The sequence below is a fragment of the Fusarium flagelliforme genome (assembly GCF_020744385.1).
Source record: "Fusarium flagelliforme strain FIESC 12 MPI-CAGE-AA-0113 chromosome Unknown B0J16scaffold_3, whole genome shotgun sequence".
Taxonomy (NCBI): domain Eukaryota; kingdom Fungi; phylum Ascomycota; class Sordariomycetes; order Hypocreales; family Nectriaceae; genus Fusarium; species Fusarium flagelliforme.
Window position 1 is genome coordinate 4473383 of NW_025763505.1, and position 17797 is coordinate 4491179.

The window sequence follows — 17797 nt, forward strand, 5'->3', positions numbered from 1 at the left end:
GGGTGCTTTGGCTATTCTAGTGATACCATGTCGACAGGTTTTGCTTATTATGCAACATTTGAATTTCCCCAAGAATGATATGAACAAAACCTCGATATCTGCCTCCTCGATAACTTACTAGACTGAATCGCTAGTCTTTAATGTTTCCAGCAACTTTGATAGAAGCATGGGCACCAACCAGGATTAACGACATAAGCCCTGCCGGGATATAGACATGGGTTTTCCTTTCTTCGGCGAAAATTTGCATGTTACATAATTGCTATAAAAGGAAAAGAAAATTGGCTGCATGCATTCATCATGCACAATTACTGCTTCTCTACGGAGTACAGAATATTGTACTGTCGCCAACAGATTAAGCTCAGGTTGCCAAGTCTTTTGTTAGTCCTATTGTAACCGAGCTTAGTATATGCATTATGAGCTGTTTTTCATTTAGCTCAGGAGCTCAGGTGTTTGTTAATAAAGAGCTCAGCCAACGGTTGAAGTCTTCCAGGTGGATATAGATGGGATGGAGGAAAGAATCCGGGCCGGTTTCGCACTGACATGACTCTTGTGCACTTTAAAATTGCAGCAATGACCCAAAGAACGAAGGAGAGGCTTTAATAGTTCCTGGTCCGTTCCGTTGACTCCTTACCAGCATTAATAACCTCAAACTATCGTGAGATGTCGTTAAAGCTATCCCAAGAAGACTCGTCAGGTTCTCATCACGCAAACTAAATATACTGATTACATGACTAGCGGCTTTAGAGATGCCCGTCAACTTCCTCTTCAGGTATACCCGGGTTTAGCTTGAACCATGTCGCCACTTGGCAGAGTTCCAGAACGTATGTGTAGGGATTTGACCTGCATGGCGATCTGCCGACAGACTAACACGTTCCTTACCAGCAAAGAGAGTTTATGATATTTCTGTTCCCATTACGACCGTTGTCATCCTTTTTTTACTTTTCAACATGCCAAATCGTTGAATGAAACGGCGACTTTATACCTATTTGTGATATTAATTTTCTTGTCCTTGCCACCGCCGCTCACAGTACATCAATCACACCTGACTACCTCTACTGTCATCTCATCAACACGTTCCAGAACACAGAATAACCATCCAATATGGCAATGCCTAGCGCTTTAGGGGAACACGACGGTTCCCATTATAGAACACCTGGAACTGCTAGATCTTCAACAGCTGCTTCCACAACCTCCAGCTCTACCAGAATCGCCCTCTTCAATTCTCTCACACCATCCAGCACAGCTCTTGTTAGCGAGTGCGCAGATGCACCTTACCGTCAATTACCGAAATCTCTGAAGATATCATGGCAATGGAACAAACTACGAACATTCTTCCTCGGCACTGAAGCCAGCTCCAAGATGTTTGCTGTAACAGAACACTCTGGATTATTTGGACGCACTTCTGGTGCGCCCTGCTTGCTCCTGCATAATGGCCCTACCGGAAAAGACGAGATATTAGCAGCAGCTGGTGAGACACTGCGAGATGGTCTGTCTGACCCAGGTGTCCTCGAAAGTATCGTCAATGTCTCTGGGGCACCCGGGACAGATAACAGAGTCGCTACCGAGATTGTTCAGGCATTATATGACGACGAAGAACAATGCATCGTATTCCGATTTGCAATCGAGTCAAAACCAGGAGAGGTAGGACAAGACGGTATCTTTACAAGAGAAGAGTTCGAATGGACCATGACACCGATACAAGCGGCAACAGACGCCAAATACTGTCACGAATTCAAGCTTTACCGTGTTGGAGATATCAAGGCGCCGCTCGAGTATCTCGCTATGGCTTCATGGAAGGAGGCAGCATGGAAGACCTGCAAAATTGACTTCTCGGACAAGGGACTCCAACAAAACTATGGCAATCGGTGGTCTCTTATGGTTCTCATGTCTGCATTGCGGATGTGGCAGCTTGGTCGGTCAGGACAAGCATCATTGGAGTATGTATCAAATTGATTGATACTGCTCGACTTTTTCATTTGTAAAGTAGCGTTTGCTTTTTTGATAGAACAATACCAGTATGTAATAAAAGTAATAGACAGCGTGCATTCACTTCATTTCAACATGCCCTCCAGATACTCGTCCTGTTTCGTTTCGACCCAGAAGCCGTGATATGACGAGTCGCATTATTGAAGCCACAAGGGAAAACATATGGCCTGCGTCCATACAGAAATGCTTTGGTGGCCGAAGAAAAGATGTCGCTGGTATCTTCAACATTGTGCGTGTCATGTTATGTTCCAGTACTTCAAATCACCTTGCAGTTCTGCGCCTTTGGATCTCCAAACATGCAAAAGACACTACATCTATACTTCGTGGTTCTAATGACAAAATCAATGAATGTAATGCCGAAGTAAGAACTGGCCATACTTGAGACGATTCACTCAGTCACCCGAAATCTTAGTTCATCGGGAAGTGCAATGCACGGAAATGGGCATTGGTGACAGACAAAAGAGAGCGAAATCTTGCTGGGTAGCAAAATGTGCTCAGAAGACGACTCAGTCTTAACCGTAGTCCTCACTGGCATGCCCTTGGTTTCGGATCGCAGCATGTAAAACAACATGACAAAACGTCGCAAAGGCCAAGGTCGGAGCCGAGATTATACTGGTTTTCATCTCACGAGAATCCCGTCCATAGCCGTTCTGATCTTCAAAAGGTATTGTCAACATTGGCATGACGTGGAGTAAGCACGTAGATATAGACGCTCAACATCAAACTTCAGTCGGTCCCATCAATTGCATTGAACCGGGCTGTCGGGCGCATTTTCGAGTTTTTCACATTGGAGAGAATCGTTTTTCAGGATCGTTATGCCACGATTGGCGAAACCGGCTTTTGTTGGTATCTGAATTCGACTGTCCGGCTCGATGGACAGCTTATGCTTCCATGACTTTTAAACGTACACCGCATCCAAATAACCGCATAACCATCGTCCTCGATTAAACCGCTTAGTTCTTCTTGTCCTGCTGGTTAAGGAAGTCCCTGCCATCGTGTTAGTCCACAATATTCTAGCACGGTCGGGTGAATTCGCGCACTGGATGAAGTCGGCCTCGTCGGAGCTGGAGGCGTTGATAGGGGGAGTAGCGGTAGCGGTGGGCTTAGCAGAGCTGCCAGAGGTGGCATACTTGACACCGGCGAAGAGGGTTCCCAACCAGGCCATGGCGAGCTATTGTTCATGTCAGTTTTAAACAGGTTCAAGGATTGCGGCGGATGCAATTGCGGGAGTACGAACGTAGTGGCCGCCGACCTGCTTGCCGGCAATGGTGTAGTAAGCGATACCAGCCATTTTGAATTATAAGACGAGACCGGGAGGGACGAATTGGGTGATGGACAGAGGGCAATGGGTGGATGTTCAAAGTGTCGCGGTTGAGATACTTTGCCGAGCTCTCAAAATCAACTGGAGCTTGTGCCTGGAATTACAGGCCTAAAGGTACTGACCTCTGCTGGGTGTGGCGGTTATTCCCCGGGTCTTTCACAAGATCGGGATCAATCGGATCTACGGAAGCAACGTCACTGTGACCCAGGGTTATCTTATCGAACTTACCTGCTGCAGCAGCCTGGCAGCCTACTGTGGATTGGGTAGGGTAGCGGCGGGCCATCAAAATGGAAGCTTCTACTGCTTTGAGAGAAGACTTTTGTCTTTTTACTACTCCAACTACCTTCTTCAGTTGTATTTGATCCAGTTCCTCGTACAACATTCAAAATGTGGTGGGGAAAGTCCAAAGACCCCAAGCCGGAGGAGAAGAGCGAGGTAGCTCAGATCAAAGACACCGTCGCTGAGAAGCTTCCTACGAAAGAGCAGATTTCCCACCACGGAATCCAGGACCATGTTAACCAGACCGGCAAGAACGGAAATGTCTTCGACGACATAACAGAGGGCTAGTATGTAGCTGTTTATGCGACTTTGTCAACACCAGTTAACCAAGCATAGCGGTCCCGATTCAACGGACACCAACCTTCGATATGCGGCCTATGCCACGCGAATCCGCACGATTCTCCTCTCTGCGCATCGATACGTCGCTTACACAAGTGAAATCGGTGAATCATTCCGCCCCGTGGCTCACCCTGGCCTCGTCCGGGGTGCCTACGCTGTGTCTTGGCTGTATCTTATCGGCGATGTCTCATATGAAGGATACAAGTCATACTGGCATAACCAGCGAATCTTGAACCCCAAGTTGCAGCTCACCCCTCAGCAAGAGAAGGTTACTGGCCTACCAGCTGTTGAGACAAGAGCGATCGCACCTGGAACAGTGCCACCTTTGGAGGATTGGCGCACCGTCATGGTGCAGCGCGGAATTTTCCAGAGCATTGCGAGTATGGGACTGCCTGCTTACACAATTCACACCGTTGTGAGATATTCAGGCCGAGCCATGAAGAACATGAAGAACAAGACTATTCGCACATGGGGGCCTGTCGGTTTGGGTCTCGCAGTGGTCCCCTTCCTCCCAGCTATGTTTGACGAGCCCGTCGAGAATGCGGTTGAGTGGGCGTTCCACAAGGGCTTTGAGACTTTCGGAGGCAAGGCTGCTGTTGGAAATGCGCCCATGACGGGTCGTGAAGAGCTGTTGGCGAAGAGGCCCAAGGAGAAGGAACTGTAATACGAGTATTTGTACGACCGTCAGGGTGTCAGAAGAATTGGCCGCTAAGAGCATAAGAGACGAAATAATTTAGTCGTTTTATGCTAGCTTAGACTACCAGTTAGGCTACTTTATTTTGGTAGCCTTCGCCTTGGGGTCAATTCTTCTGTTACCCACCTGACGACCTGGCGTTCAGGGAATGTTGAAGGCGCTCAACTCATTTTCTGGTATCTTACCAAGCACACTGTACTAAATAGACATGATCAACTCGAAATAGTGAACTACTATCATAACTGACATACAGGGATATAACCCTGTGCATGCATCGCCAGTGAGTTGCAATGGTGGGGAGAACGGAAGACCCCGCGATTTACTCCTGGTCCCTTAAAGGTGGCTGTGCCGATGCGAATGGTAATCAAGCCTCCCAATTCCGCTCTTGAAAGCTCGCCAATAATTCATAAAGACCACAGTCGCATATCCTCGTGTGCTTTTTGTGCCAGCGCATGCTTATTTTCTTTTGCATTGAACGTCAAAGCTTGTACCACCCAACACTTGGTCGCATTTGCCAAGCTTGGTCATACGCGGACGGACACTTCTAGACATTTCCTCGCCGCCGCCTCCTGTCTCTGTCATCTGCCTACAAGCATCACACACTTGCGACAACACATCTGCCTGCTTTCCACCATTTTGCTCAACGCTATAAAGCATTAAAAAACATCCATCATGGCGTCATCAAATACTCCAGAAGCTCAGGATACCAGCTACGTCGAGATGGACGACAAGAACGAGGCCACTCTGATTGGCAAGCACTGCGAATACGACTACTGTAACCAACTCGACTTCCTACCATTTTTCTGCCAATCCTGCCGAAAGACATTTTGTCTCGATCACCGAACCGAAACTTCACATGCATGCGCAAACCCTGGCGCTTGGGCGGAGCGAAAGCGACTTAGAGAGCTCTCGCAGCCATCTATCGGTCAAGGAAAGGTCCTACGGGACAAGGTGTCCCAGAAGCCTTGCTCATCGTCTGAATGCAAGACCACGATCGGAACATCTTTGACGCCTGGTGTACACTGTCAGACATGTAATCGAGATTACTGCTTAAAGCATCGTCTTAAGGAAGACCATGACTGCAGCAACTTGGTACCTATTGGAGCCCGACCTATGCAATTTGACGTCGGCCAGAAGACAAGATCGGCATTCGATAAACTACGCGCATGGGGTACAGCGAAGAAGGAACAAGCAGGTAGAGCTCTGCCAAAACCGAAACCAACCTCAGCCTCCGCGCGAATTGCTGCAGTGAATAATCTCAAGAAGACAGCCAAGGGCGATGCCAAGACCCCTGTCGAAAAGAGGGTGTACGTATACGTGGAAGCCGAGGCGGAGACAGCCAAGGCCAAATTCCCCAAGGGAGAGTTCTTCTACAACAAGGATTGGGTTGTAGGTCGGGTTCTGGATGCTGCAGCACGAAGTCTACAAGTACAGAACATAAACAACCAAAGTTCTGACGAGAAAGACAAGCTACGCGTATTTCACGTGGAGGGAGGTAGAATTTTGGAGTACAATGAGAAAGTTGGGACTGCGTTGCAGAGCGGAAATACTGTGGTTTTGCTGCGTGGCGTTGGGCCAGCTACCCCAGACCTGATTGAAGCATGAAGTTGGTTTGTGTTTTCTAATAAGCGATAGAGATGCATAGATGGCGTTGGGCAATTTTTGATACCAGAGAATTATGGTATCAATTGTCTTTGATTAATTCAGATTTCTAAGTCCTTCCGTTGTGTTCTTTTACTGTGTACCAATCTGTTTCATTTGCTCGAACATCGACAACTATTATTTTATGACTTCGACTACCTACTACATAATGTACTATATGCGCATCGCTATACTCTCGTCTCAAAGGTAAAGCTTAATGCATGATAAAAAAATACTTGCTGAGATAGCGATATGCTTTATTGAGAACCAAGTTGGACTTTTAGCATCTACTTCATATAAATATACCGAATTGAATGGTCGCTCGAGTTGACTTACAAGCCACAACCAGTTTAATTGAATCACGTGAACACGTGTTGCCTGGCGTTCATCTATGACGACGTACCCACTGCCTGCTCTCTTATTCAAGGAAACGATAATTAAACAAACATCGCATAATGCGACAATTGCATTTACGGTATCAGCATGCCTCCTCTTGTGCCGCGCAAACGTTTGCGTGAGTCGCCGCCACCTGGACAAGGTAGAGCATCAAAAGCGGCTAAAGACAAGTCCGATGCATCACGGCGCAAAGCAACTCTCTACGACGACTTAGACGCATCGGCAACGCCTAATTCAAATTCAATTCTTCATGGATTTGACAACGATGACGATGACGGAAGCTCTTTGACATCTTTGTCCGATGATGAGTTTGAGGATGTTGTACCGCCAAAGAAACCTGAAGGCGCTGAGGATGATTCTGGGGACGACGACGATATCGAATTCGAGGATGTTGAAGCGCCAGTTGCGGCTTTGCCGGACGCTCCGGTAACCTCTGGGGACTTGGAGTTGACACTTACTCGAGATACACGAATCTCACTCACGAATACCTCCGACAGAAAAGGACCAACGAAGCGTGAGAAAAAGGTTCGACATGCCTCGCATTGCGTTCATGTTATGTTACTTCTTTGGCACAATGCTACTCGAAATTCATGGCTTTGTGACCCTGAAGTGCAGGCGACTATGATTTCTCACATACCCCCGAGACTCTGGGACGAGGTGGACCGATGGAGGTGGAACAGTGGACTCGAAAAGAGGCCGATACCTAAAAAATCGACAAAGGAGAATGCCAAGGTGAAAGGCAAAGGCAAAAAAGTACCCGACAGGCGAGCGCGCGACTGGGGCGCTGAGGCCGAGAGATTGGAAGAAGGGGCTGTTGACATGAGCCACGGAGACCCCCTATTTCGACTCATGAAAACACTGGCTGCTTGGTGGAAACAGCGATTTCGAATCACAGCGCCGGGGCTTAGGAAATGGGGATACATGTCTCTTGAACGGTTGGATCGACTAACAAAGGCACAAAAGGCAGAGCCCCACGATCCGGAGCAATTCGGCGAGAAGATCGAAGGTCTAGAAGGGTTGAGACATTGCGCCCGCAACTGCGATGGAAGTCGAGATGTAGGCGCCCAGTTATTTACCGCTTTACTTCGTGGATTGGGTTTGGAAGCACGAATGGTCGCGAATTTGCCCTGCCTAGGTTTCGGGTGGACTAAACTCGAGGAGGCCGAACCGGAGAAGACCGATAGTACTCAGACGAAGTCGACGCCAGATAAACAGACGAAGTTAGCTACGAAGAAGGAATCCAACAAGAAAGCAACACAGAACAAAAAGCCGGCACGGAAAGCGAGGGCGAAGCCCGAGGTCGTGAGCGATTCGGATGGCTTAGAGCTTGAGTATAAGGATAGCGATGACGAATCGGTTGAGATGGAAATCACGCCGCGAAAGACATCAACCAAGAAGCATGACGCGGATATGGACTTCCCACATTATTGGACAGAAGTTTTGTCACCAGTCACTAATAAGTTTCTGCCTGTTGACGCAATCGTCAAGAATGTGGTTGGAACAAATCGAGATTTGATCGAGTCCCTGGAACCACGTGGAGCGAAAGCTGACAAGGCACGTCAAATAATGGCTTACATTATTGGCTATTCGCAAGATGGCACCGCCAAGGACGTCACAGTCAGGTATCTGAAGCGCAACACGTTTCCTGGTCGTACGAAGGGAGTTAGGATGACACCAGTAAAGGTCCCGGTCTACAATCGACATGGGAAGATCAAGCGGTATGACCAGTTTGATTGGTTCAAGACTGCGATTTCTGGATATAGGCGAGGTAGCAAGAAGTATCCTATAACCGAGATCGACGAGGCCGAAGAAGCGACGGACCTGAAGCCTGCTAAACCAGAAAAGAAAGAGGTCAAGGAAGGCCAGGAGACTCTGCAATACTACAAACAGTCCAAGGAGTTTGTACTCGAGCGTCATTTGAAGCGTGAGGAGGCTCTTAAACCTGATGCGAAGCCTGCAAAGGTGTTCAAGAACAAGGTCAAGGGTGGCAAGGTGGAAGAAGAGGACGTGTTTCTACGCAGCGATGTCCTGAACGTCAAAAGTGCTGAAACTTGGCACAAGCAGGGGCGGGCGCCTAAAGCTGGGGAGCAGCCGTTGAAGAGGGTTCCGTATCGCGCGGCTACCTTGAATCGTCGACGGGAAATCATGGAAGCGGAGGCTGCGACAGGAGAGAAGGTTCTACAGGGCCTTTACAGTTGGGAACAGACAGACTGGATCATTCCGCCACCGATCAAAGATGGAGTTATTCCCAAGAACGACTATGGGTATGAAGAATTATGTGTATTTGGCTCAACGCTCGCTAACTATGTTGTAGTAATATCGATTTATTTGCTGAGCATATGTGCCCAGAGGGCGCTGTACATGTACCTTTCCGCGGAGCAATGCGAGTTTGCAAAAAGCTCCAAATCGATTACGCCGAAGCTGTCGTGGACTTTGAATTCGGCCACCGCATGGCCGTTCCTGTCATCCAGGGTGTTGTCATCGCCGAAGAGAACCATGATATGGTCATGGTAGAACTCGAAAAGGACGAAGCAGAGCGTGCACGGAAAGAAGATGAGAAGAGACGAAAGAAGGCCCTGGCCCAATGGCGTCGTTTCCTCATGGGAATGCGTATAGCGGAACGAATCAGACAGGAGTATGGAGAAATCACCGACGACATATCTGTGTTTGGGCATGCTAGAGACTCGGCCCTTTCGAAGAAGCCAGCGCCGGTGGAGGATGAGGATATGGCTGGTGGATTCCTTCCAGATGGCTACGAAGAAGAGGAAGAGGAGAAAGAAGCGCCGGCGCACCATACTTCGAGTTTCTTCCCTGCGATTGACGAGGACGATGATGGTGATGATGGGCTTGTGATGGAGCATGACGGGGCCGATCAACAAAGAGCAATGATCCCGATGGAAGTTGACGAAGAAGAAGCGCCCTCGAAGCCAGACGCTGAAGCAGGGCTGGACCCTGAACCACAACCTAAGTTAGAGTCTGAGATGGATGAAACCCCTGAACGAGGAGCAATACCAGAAGACGAAGAACCTAAGCCAGAGCCAGAAACACATTCCGAGGCAGAATCCGAACCACCACGAACAAGCGCAAGATCAAGAAAACGAGCTCCAGCAAAACAAATCAAAAAGGAAAAACAGCCACCTGTACGCGCGACTCGACGATCAACAAGGAGCGGACGCAATATCGTCTCATATGACGAAGATGTTGGAGGTAATGATGAGGAGATAGGGGATTCGTATGCTGAATCTGAAGATGATGAGTAGAATCGGCCTTTGTACTCTAGAATTAATGTGATAGAATCAATAATACCTTTGGAACAACGAAGCCTGTTTGTATGTAAACTTGGTATCACTCTAACTCTGCCTCAGGGTATCAGAAGATTTGGCACCCAAAAGCATAAGAGATGAAATAATTTGGTCACTTTATGCTAACCTCGACCAGCAATTAGGCTACTTTACTATGGTCGCCTAAGTCTTGGAAGATAACTCTCCTGTCACCTACCCGCTGCGCTATTGGTCTTGCATGGAAATATATCTCTGAACCGCAATTCAAGGTACGAAAAGGCCACCATCAATGCATAGTGTTCGCATTCCGCTCGTATATTGGTCTGATTTATTGCTACTAACTAGTATGCGCTATCTAACTTGACCAACGTCCTTAAGCGCTGTTCTGTAGGGGTGTTGTTTCTATTCTGCTCTTAGTCACCAAGCATCAAGGTAGATTTCTTTGCCAGGCAAAATTTGGATTGGGCATTGGGGGAAGGGGGCCTTGTTGCAAGTGTGGCTCAACTGAAGCTGGATGTGGACCTGGCTGCAAAGCAACTGGTTGCGCCTGTTGTCCTGGTGCCAGTTGAATAGGCATGGGAACGTGTCCGCGATTCGTAAACTTCTGCCACGTATTAATTATCGGCCGTCGAAATTGGTCCTTCATGGCCTCGAGTTCTTGCATCTGTATCTGTTGAGCCTGTTGATGAGCCTGTAGGGCTTGCTGTTGAGCTTGCTGAGCCTCCTGTTGGGCTTGCTGTTGAGCTTGCTGAGCCTCCTGTTGGGCTTGCTGATGAGCCTGAAGAGCTTGCTGCTGGGCTTGCTGTAGTTGTTGCTGAGCTTGCTGGGCCTGCTGAAACTGTTGTCGTAGTTGTTGTTGCCGGCGCTCATGCCGTCGTTGTTGTTGGTACCATATTCCCACAGCATTCTGGTTGAGCAAATTCGGATCTTCAGCATCGCGTATCAAGTCATTCATCAGGTCGTTGACTTGTGGTTGCTGGTTATTGTCGCGACGAGGGGGTCGCTCGTGTGGATTGCGTCGAGCCGCAGCCCTCTCTAGTCGACGAGCTTCGTCTTCCTTGACCTTCGAGGAGAAGTCCAAGTCGAGAAACTCGGGCTCGAGACCTGGGTTCTCCTCCAGCACCTTCTGCTTGGTCTCTGCCTCGGCTTTCTCGACCTCTTTGACATGTCGCTCGTCGACATTGTCAAACAATGGACAGTTACCCACTTTGCCCCCTCGTTCTGGTCGATCAAAATGATTATAACCACAAGACTTAGAGCAAACGTAACATTGCACGTTGTAGCAGCCTGCTTTGGTACAACGCATTTTGTTACACCCATCTTCTTTGATGAAAGGGGTGTTGCCTATAAGACTCATTAGCCACCGACATCCATTGCGATATACGTTACGATTTGAAAACTCACACTTGTTGCAATTGCGGATAAGGGCTTGTGACATAGCCTCTTCCACCTCTCTTCTGACAACCAGACCCTTGTCCCTTGCCGCCTCTCCAGCTGCCTCTTCGCATGTCTTCGGAATATGTGTTGCCAGGTTGCAAACACGACAACTTGTAACCATGCAGTCGGGTTTTCGGCACCGGAACTCCTTATCAACAGACACTGGTGGATATTCTTCAGCATAGCAGCAGAAGGGACACTGAGCTAAATCAGGCAAACCGGCCAGTCTAAGACTCTCGTTCTGCTCCATCCTATCGAGCGCAGAAGCAAGTGACGGGGGCAAGAACTTTTCCCGCTCTTTCCGAGAAAAGCCAGCATTGCATCCCTCTGTCGACAAGCACTCTAGTTCATATTTGGAGAGACCAACCTGGATCTCGGCGTTTCGAAGGGCACATTGAATGCAAAAGAACTGGAAACGTGTCAGTAAGGATGAAGTGATTCTAGAACTTGATCCACGGCAATCAAGAAATGGGAAAAGCGTTCCCCATCTGTTCCCTCGTCCATCAAGGACAAGACTGAATTGACGGGCTTGTAGTGTACTTACGTGTATGTCATCGCCATTGCAATGAACTAACCGATTCTCTGCAAAGTCGCCAAAACAACACTCACACTCTTTGATTTCGCCTCGGGATCTCGCCTCGTCAAAGTTTTGCTGCTCCATCCTCGCGTGCCGGCGGGCAATTCTGGCGGCCTTGAGCTCCTCCATCAACCCTACCTCTCCTCGTTCCCTTTCCGAAGATCTGTCAGCGGACCTGATGGATTCGTCAATATTCGCTTCCCTATATTTTGGTGGCATAGGTGAGGGCCGCTTTTTATATGCCCAGTTGAAAGGGATACGCTCGCCTGCTTGCTTAATGATCTCGTCGAGCGCAAGGTACGTAGGGAAAAGAAGGGAGTTGTTTTCCGAAAGGACATGTTGGATGACCTTCATAGGGACAAACGGGAAATCTCCCGCAATCATGTGCTTCCTGTAGAAAATTAATTTTTAGTTATGTCCTATAATAACTTTCGGACAAAAACTCTGTTGGCGAACGCCAGTCTGTTGCTCCCCAAACAAAAATACCTCTGCATGGCCAGAGTAGCTTAGGTACTCCTAGCCGCGAATCACACCACAAACAGAGCGACGGCACAAGCCACGGCTTTGCATAATGCGCCGAAGTATTGGGGGGTGTGACTTACACTAAAGGAGGATCTTTCAAGCCCAGCCGCGGCTGTTCTCGATTTTCAGGAACGTATAGGCGTTTGGCTTGAAGTACAATCTCTGCAAGATCGTCATCTTGCTCACTGATATCGCGCTTTCTCTTGCCGAGGACGTGACTCGCTGGTTCTCGCTTTGGATAGGTCTTCCCGGACTCTAGGAGGTCGATGATATGGTTTATCACAGCCTGGGGAATAAATCCAAGTGGTTCGGCAATCGACGCGAGTGATTGTAGGCATATGTCTGGGAATAAAGCTGTTACCTCCTGGGTACAAAGCTCTTGGGTAGACTGATGTATCTCCTCGATGTCGCTATCGTCAGAGGTCTCCATATCGGCCGCCACTTTGTGTCCTGGTAGATGTTAGAAAAGAAAGGGAAGAAGTTTTTTTGAGGGGCCTAGATATGATATTGTATTTTATTGAGGAAGGCAAGAAGTAAGAAAGAAAGAGAAAGTACTGGGGACCGCGGACCAGCTGCAACCAAACGGAAGTGTATTCATTGAAAGTCAAAGTGAATGGGCAGTGCACTTGCATTGTCAGAGAAGCTATAGTTAAAGCAAGTTTCATTATAAATGATACTTGGAGTTTGCGATCGGCTGTGACTTTCAACCTTTTCACTCGCTCCAAGTGGCCTTCTTTCATAGGATTAATCTTCAATGCCAGACACTGACTCATAGGTCAACTGTATATGTTCGAGATGCAAAGTGTAACTGCCTTTATCCATGACGAGAAGGCGGTTAACAGGGAAACATTGATGCTATAAACAGATCTCCCATTCAACATGACTTCGAGAGGTGCGATGGTCAATGGTTCTTTGACATGTAATAACCGAATGAAGAGGTGAAGTTGTTTTAGAGATCTGATCACTTACCTGCTGTGGCCGAATACAATAGAGGCGCTTCCCTTTGAAGCCTAGACAGAGCGCAGTGGTCTGTAGAATGGATGATTGACCTGAATTCAAAATGCGGATGTGACCATTGGTGAGTAAGGTTGAGTTCTGTTTGGTTGTGTAAAAGAAAGTATTGAATGGCTCAGTTCGATAGGCAGGTAGCCAGATGTGAGACTGGATGAAAAGGGCGTCGTTGAATTGCACTTCTTTGATATAGTTGGTTGGCGTTGCCTCTTTTCAACCTCCAAATTCCTAAGCTTAGAGTATCGATATGATCGCAAGTCTGATAGAAGGTAATTGGCGATGAAAGTGCAAAATGAATACGGATGAAAGATAGACACGACGCAACAAAGTGCTGCAATACTATGTCGTCAACCAGAAACAGTCAAAATAATTACTGGAGTAAGTCTTGTCGTATGATGCAGATATATAAAGATGCGGAGTCGTGAAATTGGGGGATTTAATTGACTATATACCTTTGTCGGCGGTTTTGAGTTTCGAACCAGACCAGGCATTATACAAAAGATACCAACTCTCCGGAGATAACCTTGACTTGTTTCGGGCATCTACAAGAAAGTGTCTGGAAGGCAAATTGGGCTAAAGCGGGAGTTCCGCTGCTAATTTGTGGCTTAATGATTTGATGAATGCTATTGGGTTGAATAGCATCATATCAGATGAGGGGGCGTCAGTTGATCATCCATCACTATATTTCAACTGCATGGGAGTAGCAATGTTGAGGGAACCAACAAAGACATTTGTAGACCTGACTTGTCATCTCTAGCCGGAACCAATATGCCGGCATGTGTATTGACATATGTATGTATATGTAGACATTGCAGTTGTGTTGCAGGAACATATATACACTACGCATAAAAGTAAGTATGGGAAAGTTAATATGGATTTGTTCTAGATTCATATTCTACAAACAACTTCAGGTTAATGCCCAATAGTATCACAAGTCAGGCTGTGTGTTACCAACAAACGGTCTATCATCCCGCTGCTTGTTCGCCTAACAGCCAATCAGCCAATAGCCTTTGTCTCCAGGAGCGGCATGATATTGACTCTGAAAGGCTATCATAACTTCTCACCAACGGATATCCGAATGTCCGTTCAATCCATGTCCTCATAGGCCACTGACTGATGATTCCACACCGTGTACCATCGTGGAACCGGCTATCTATTCCGTCCGAACCGCTCATGCCACTTCCCTTTCCCTGGTGTAGCTTTCGCCTTCTCGGGAACAGTGTCCAGTTCCACAGTCTCCTTGATAGTGGAAATGATAGAGATGCCCTGAGCGAACGGCTCGTCTTCAGTAGGCGACTCCATAGGCGAGAGCAGCATAAGTGCATTTGATGTATTCTTTTGGCGAAGCGCATATGTCTTGTTGGGTGTTTTGATAACAGCAGAGGTATCAGAAGACTCCATCGTAAGCCTAAGTGAAGAAATTAGCGTGGTGTTCATATATCATATCAAGATTAAATGTGACTTACACGGGGGCGTCCTCAGCCTCAAGAATGCTTTGTAGATCTGGGGGTAGTTCGATGAGGCGGTAATTGGTTGATGAGGGATTGTGTTGCACGGGCATACCGCGTGATTGGCTCGCCATGGTGATGATAGTTTCTTGTGTAAAGAATTATGAGATGGAAGATTATGAACACAATATTAGAGGAAGGTTGACAAGTCAGTTCAAGTTGGATGTTTATGAAACAATTCAGGTCCAGAATTCTGAGATGCGGCGCTAAGTCCAACCGAGCGTGGGTCCACGTGAAGACGGACGGGAGTCTCAGTGAAACGAAACATGGAGGCTGAAAGTTCGGATAACCAACAATCTCTATTCAAGCTAACATATTTCATGTATCACATTATGTGACTATTCAACACAGAACAGTACAAGGTACAGGGAAGTCTAAGTTTAAGCGGAATGCGGCTAAACAAGGATATATGTCGTTCTCAAAAGCAAGGATCTGATTCCTCAGCATGTAAGCAACACCTCAGTGATCAACACCGCAATCATCAAGATCAGGAATAAGGCTAGTGTAATACAAAACTGTATACAACATGTGAGATTATAGCCTGAAGAAGGATTGTAGCCCCCATATCCAGACCATCTTCTGGCCATAAACATCCGCTACTTCCCTTCTCACTCTTCACCAATGTTGTCTCACTCATTCCAAAATGACACTTACTGATTCGAACAAACCTGAGACTGTCGACGTCGTCGTCGTCGGTGCCGGCCTCTCCAGACTTCGCGCAGCAGTCAAGATTCATGAAGCCGGCCATTCCGTCGTCGTTCTTGAAGCTGGTGAGAGAGTCGGAGGCAAGACTTTGAGCGTTGATGCTTCACACCTGGGAGGTAAAGTTGATCTCGGTGCTGCTTGGTTGAATGATACCAACCAGAGCGAGATGTATAAACTTGCCAAGGACTTTGGCTTTGATCTGATCAAACAGCGAGCCACCGGGTTTAATCTTCACCAGGAACTGGACGGCAAAGTTGTCAAGTTACCGCACGGAATCCTGCCTCTCCCTTCGGGTGCAGCTGAGGTTGTCCAAGAGTTCCTCGAGAAACTGAACAAATGGGTTGACGAGATCAATCCAGAGAACCCTTCTAGACACCCCGAAGCAAAAATGCTGGACTCGTTGACTTTTGGCCAGCTGGGCTCCAAGTATCTTGGGCCTGAACTTGGTCCAGCAGTCGCTGATTCTGCTACAAGTGCTCTCCTAGGTGTAGGACCTGATGAAGTCAGCGCGCTGTACATGGTGGACTATTTCCGCGCCGGTACAGGCTTGGATAACATGGCTTCTGACAAGAAAGATGGAGGCCAGTATCTGCGCAACAGACAAGGTATGAAAGTCCACCCTCTGACCGATCGTTAGCTAACAGAGAATAGGAAATCAGACGTTTTCGATCAGGCTAGCTGCCAAGCTTCCAAAGAAAGCTGTAAGACTTCGCTGCCCTGTCAAAAAGATTAGACAAGGCTCGAATGGCGCCATCGTCGAAACAGCCGACCCGAGACATGTCTTCTGGGCAAAGAGGGTCGTTGTGTCAGTGCCGACATGTCTCTACTCAACCATCGCATTTGATCCACCCCTGCCGCCGAGTAAAAAGACACTGAGCGACAGTACTGCCTTGGGCTACTATTCCAAGACTATCTTCGTCTTTGAGAAGCCATGGTGGCGTGAAGCCGGTCTAAGCGGCATCATAGAGAGCGAGACTGGGCCCATTTACTTCTCGAGAGACACATGCTCAGAAGAGGATGGGCAGTACAGCATCACTTGCTTTGTCGTCGGTGATAGAGGCAGGGAGTGGTCCAAGTGGTCAACCGCAGAGCGGAAGAGGATCGTCTCGAACCAGTTCAAGCGTATCTTTAGCGCGGTGGGCATCAAAGCGCCAGAACCCGTTAATATTATCGTTCACGAATGGACCAAACAGCCTTGGATCTGGGGTGCGCCATCACCAGTCATGATGCCAGGGACCTTGACAAGCGATAGCGGTAAAGCGTTGCGTGAGGCTTATGGGAGAGTTCATTTTGTAGGTACTGAGACATCGTTGGTCTGGAAAGGTTATATGGAAGGCGCTGTTCGATCTGGTGTTCGAGGTGCTGAGGAGGTGATCCAAGCCTTTGAGGAAGAATAGTCTGTTATCTTTAGTGGGGTTTGTCAGTGACGATGACTTCATTCTTTTGTATTAATGATCCGATAAGATAGCATCGCGTGAAATGGGAAATGAGTTGAGGGCATTTTAAACATGCAATTTCTTGGCAATTGTATGGATCTCATCGTCCAAAACCTGAAAGTCTGAGGTGCTTCGGGAATAGCTGATCGCGTCAGTCGCGTCCACCAGTAAAAGTGCCGCAAATTGGGTGGGCAGTGTAAGTTCAGCGGTCAATGCCTTGGAACCTAGGGAGCATCCGCTAGTCCCCGCCTAGGCAGTCCAGGTCAGGGCATTGACTTTTTTTATTTGCCCATGTTTGGCTTTTTGGCTTTGACCGCCGCTGTTGTTGGGCTGAAGTTTCTTGTTGTCAGGGCAAGGGTTTACTGTAACCAAGCTTATTTTAGATCAAGCCCGCATCATGGAAAGTCCCTGCTTCAGCTGAAGAGTAGCTTCTTTCGGCGGTTGATCAGTGTTGATCTCGGGGTGTTTGTTATTCTCTGTCACGTGCTTTTGTTGATCGACTGCTGAACCACAACATGATTGATACTCTATCTCTGTGTGACGCACGTACGATATGGAATATGCAGTACACGATTACTACTGTAAATAATTAGTGGTTGACTTTATCCTTGTGAGGTGAAGTGTGTTTACTTTCCATTCGAAACAGGTTAGACCCACCTACTTT

The 17797-nt window shown here is 47.8% G+C and overlaps 7 protein-coding genes across 7 annotated transcripts; 4 read left to right on the forward strand and 3 right to left on the reverse strand.

Annotated features, from left to right (window-relative positions):
- The first annotated feature begins 747 nt into the window (after positions 1-747).
- On the forward strand, positions 748-2072 carry B0J16DRAFT_113479 (uncharacterized protein). Its single transcript, XM_046121489.1, has one exon. It carries the CDS (start codon positions 1102-1104, stop codon positions 1951-1953), a length of 852 nt encoding a protein of 283 aa, XP_045985293.1. The 5' UTR covers positions 748-1101; the 3' UTR covers positions 1954-2072.
- An 867-nt stretch (positions 2073-2939) lies between these two features.
- On the reverse strand, positions 2940-3439 carry B0J16DRAFT_397365 (uncharacterized protein; the record flags this gene model as incomplete). Its single annotated transcript, XM_046132312.1, has 3 exons — positions 3224-3439; positions 3027-3157; positions 2940-2973 (listed from the first exon to the last, which is right to left on the reverse strand). The coding sequence occupies exons 1-3, from the start codon at positions 3275-3277 to the stop codon at positions 2940-2942; spliced, it is 219 nt and encodes a 72-aa protein (XP_045985294.1). The 5' UTR covers positions 3278-3439.
- A 98-nt stretch (positions 3440-3537) lies between these two features.
- B0J16DRAFT_371230 (mitochondrial 18 KDa protein-domain-containing protein) lies at positions 3538-5007 on the forward strand. The gene is made up of 2 exons (XM_046130396.1): positions 3538-3873; positions 3923-5007. The coding sequence occupies exons 1-2, from the start codon at positions 3695-3697 to the stop codon at positions 4587-4589; spliced, it is 846 nt and encodes a 281-aa protein (XP_045985295.1). The 5' UTR covers positions 3538-3694; the 3' UTR covers positions 4590-5007.
- Positions 5008-5010: 3 nt separating this feature from the next.
- Positions 5011-9971, forward strand: B0J16DRAFT_362179 (Rad4 transglutaminase-like domain-containing protein). The gene is made up of 4 exons (XM_046129795.1): positions 5011-6188; positions 6265-6269; positions 6743-8920; positions 8971-9971. The coding sequence occupies exons 1-4, from the start codon at positions 5292-5294 to the stop codon at positions 9914-9916; spliced, it is 4026 nt and encodes a 1341-aa protein (XP_045985296.1). The 5' UTR covers positions 5011-5291; the 3' UTR covers positions 9917-9971.
- Positions 9972-10364: 393 nt separating this feature from the next.
- On the reverse strand, positions 10365-12903 carry B0J16DRAFT_383249 (uncharacterized protein; the record flags this gene model as incomplete). Its single annotated transcript, XM_046131314.1, has 4 exons — positions 10365-11281; positions 11342-11783; positions 11919-12342; positions 12554-12903. 4 exons carry the CDS (start codon positions 12901-12903, stop codon positions 10365-10367), a joined length of 2133 nt encoding a protein of 710 aa, XP_045985297.1.
- Positions 12904-14633: 1730 nt separating this feature from the next.
- On the reverse strand, positions 14634-15066 carry B0J16DRAFT_383250 (uncharacterized protein; the record flags this gene model as incomplete). Its single annotated transcript, XM_046131315.1, has 2 exons — positions 14634-14892; positions 14951-15066. The coding sequence occupies 2 exons, from the start codon at positions 15064-15066 to the stop codon at positions 14634-14636; spliced, it is 375 nt and encodes a 124-aa protein (XP_045985298.1).
- A 223-nt stretch (positions 15067-15289) lies between these two features.
- On the forward strand, positions 15290-17321 carry B0J16DRAFT_413760 (uncharacterized protein). The gene is made up of 2 exons (XM_046133390.1): positions 15290-16302; positions 16349-17321. Exons 1-2 carry the CDS (start codon positions 15636-15638, stop codon positions 17092-17094), a joined length of 1413 nt encoding a protein of 470 aa, XP_045985299.1. The 5' UTR covers positions 15290-15635; the 3' UTR covers positions 17095-17321.
- The last annotated feature ends 476 nt before the right edge of the window (positions 17322-17797 follow it).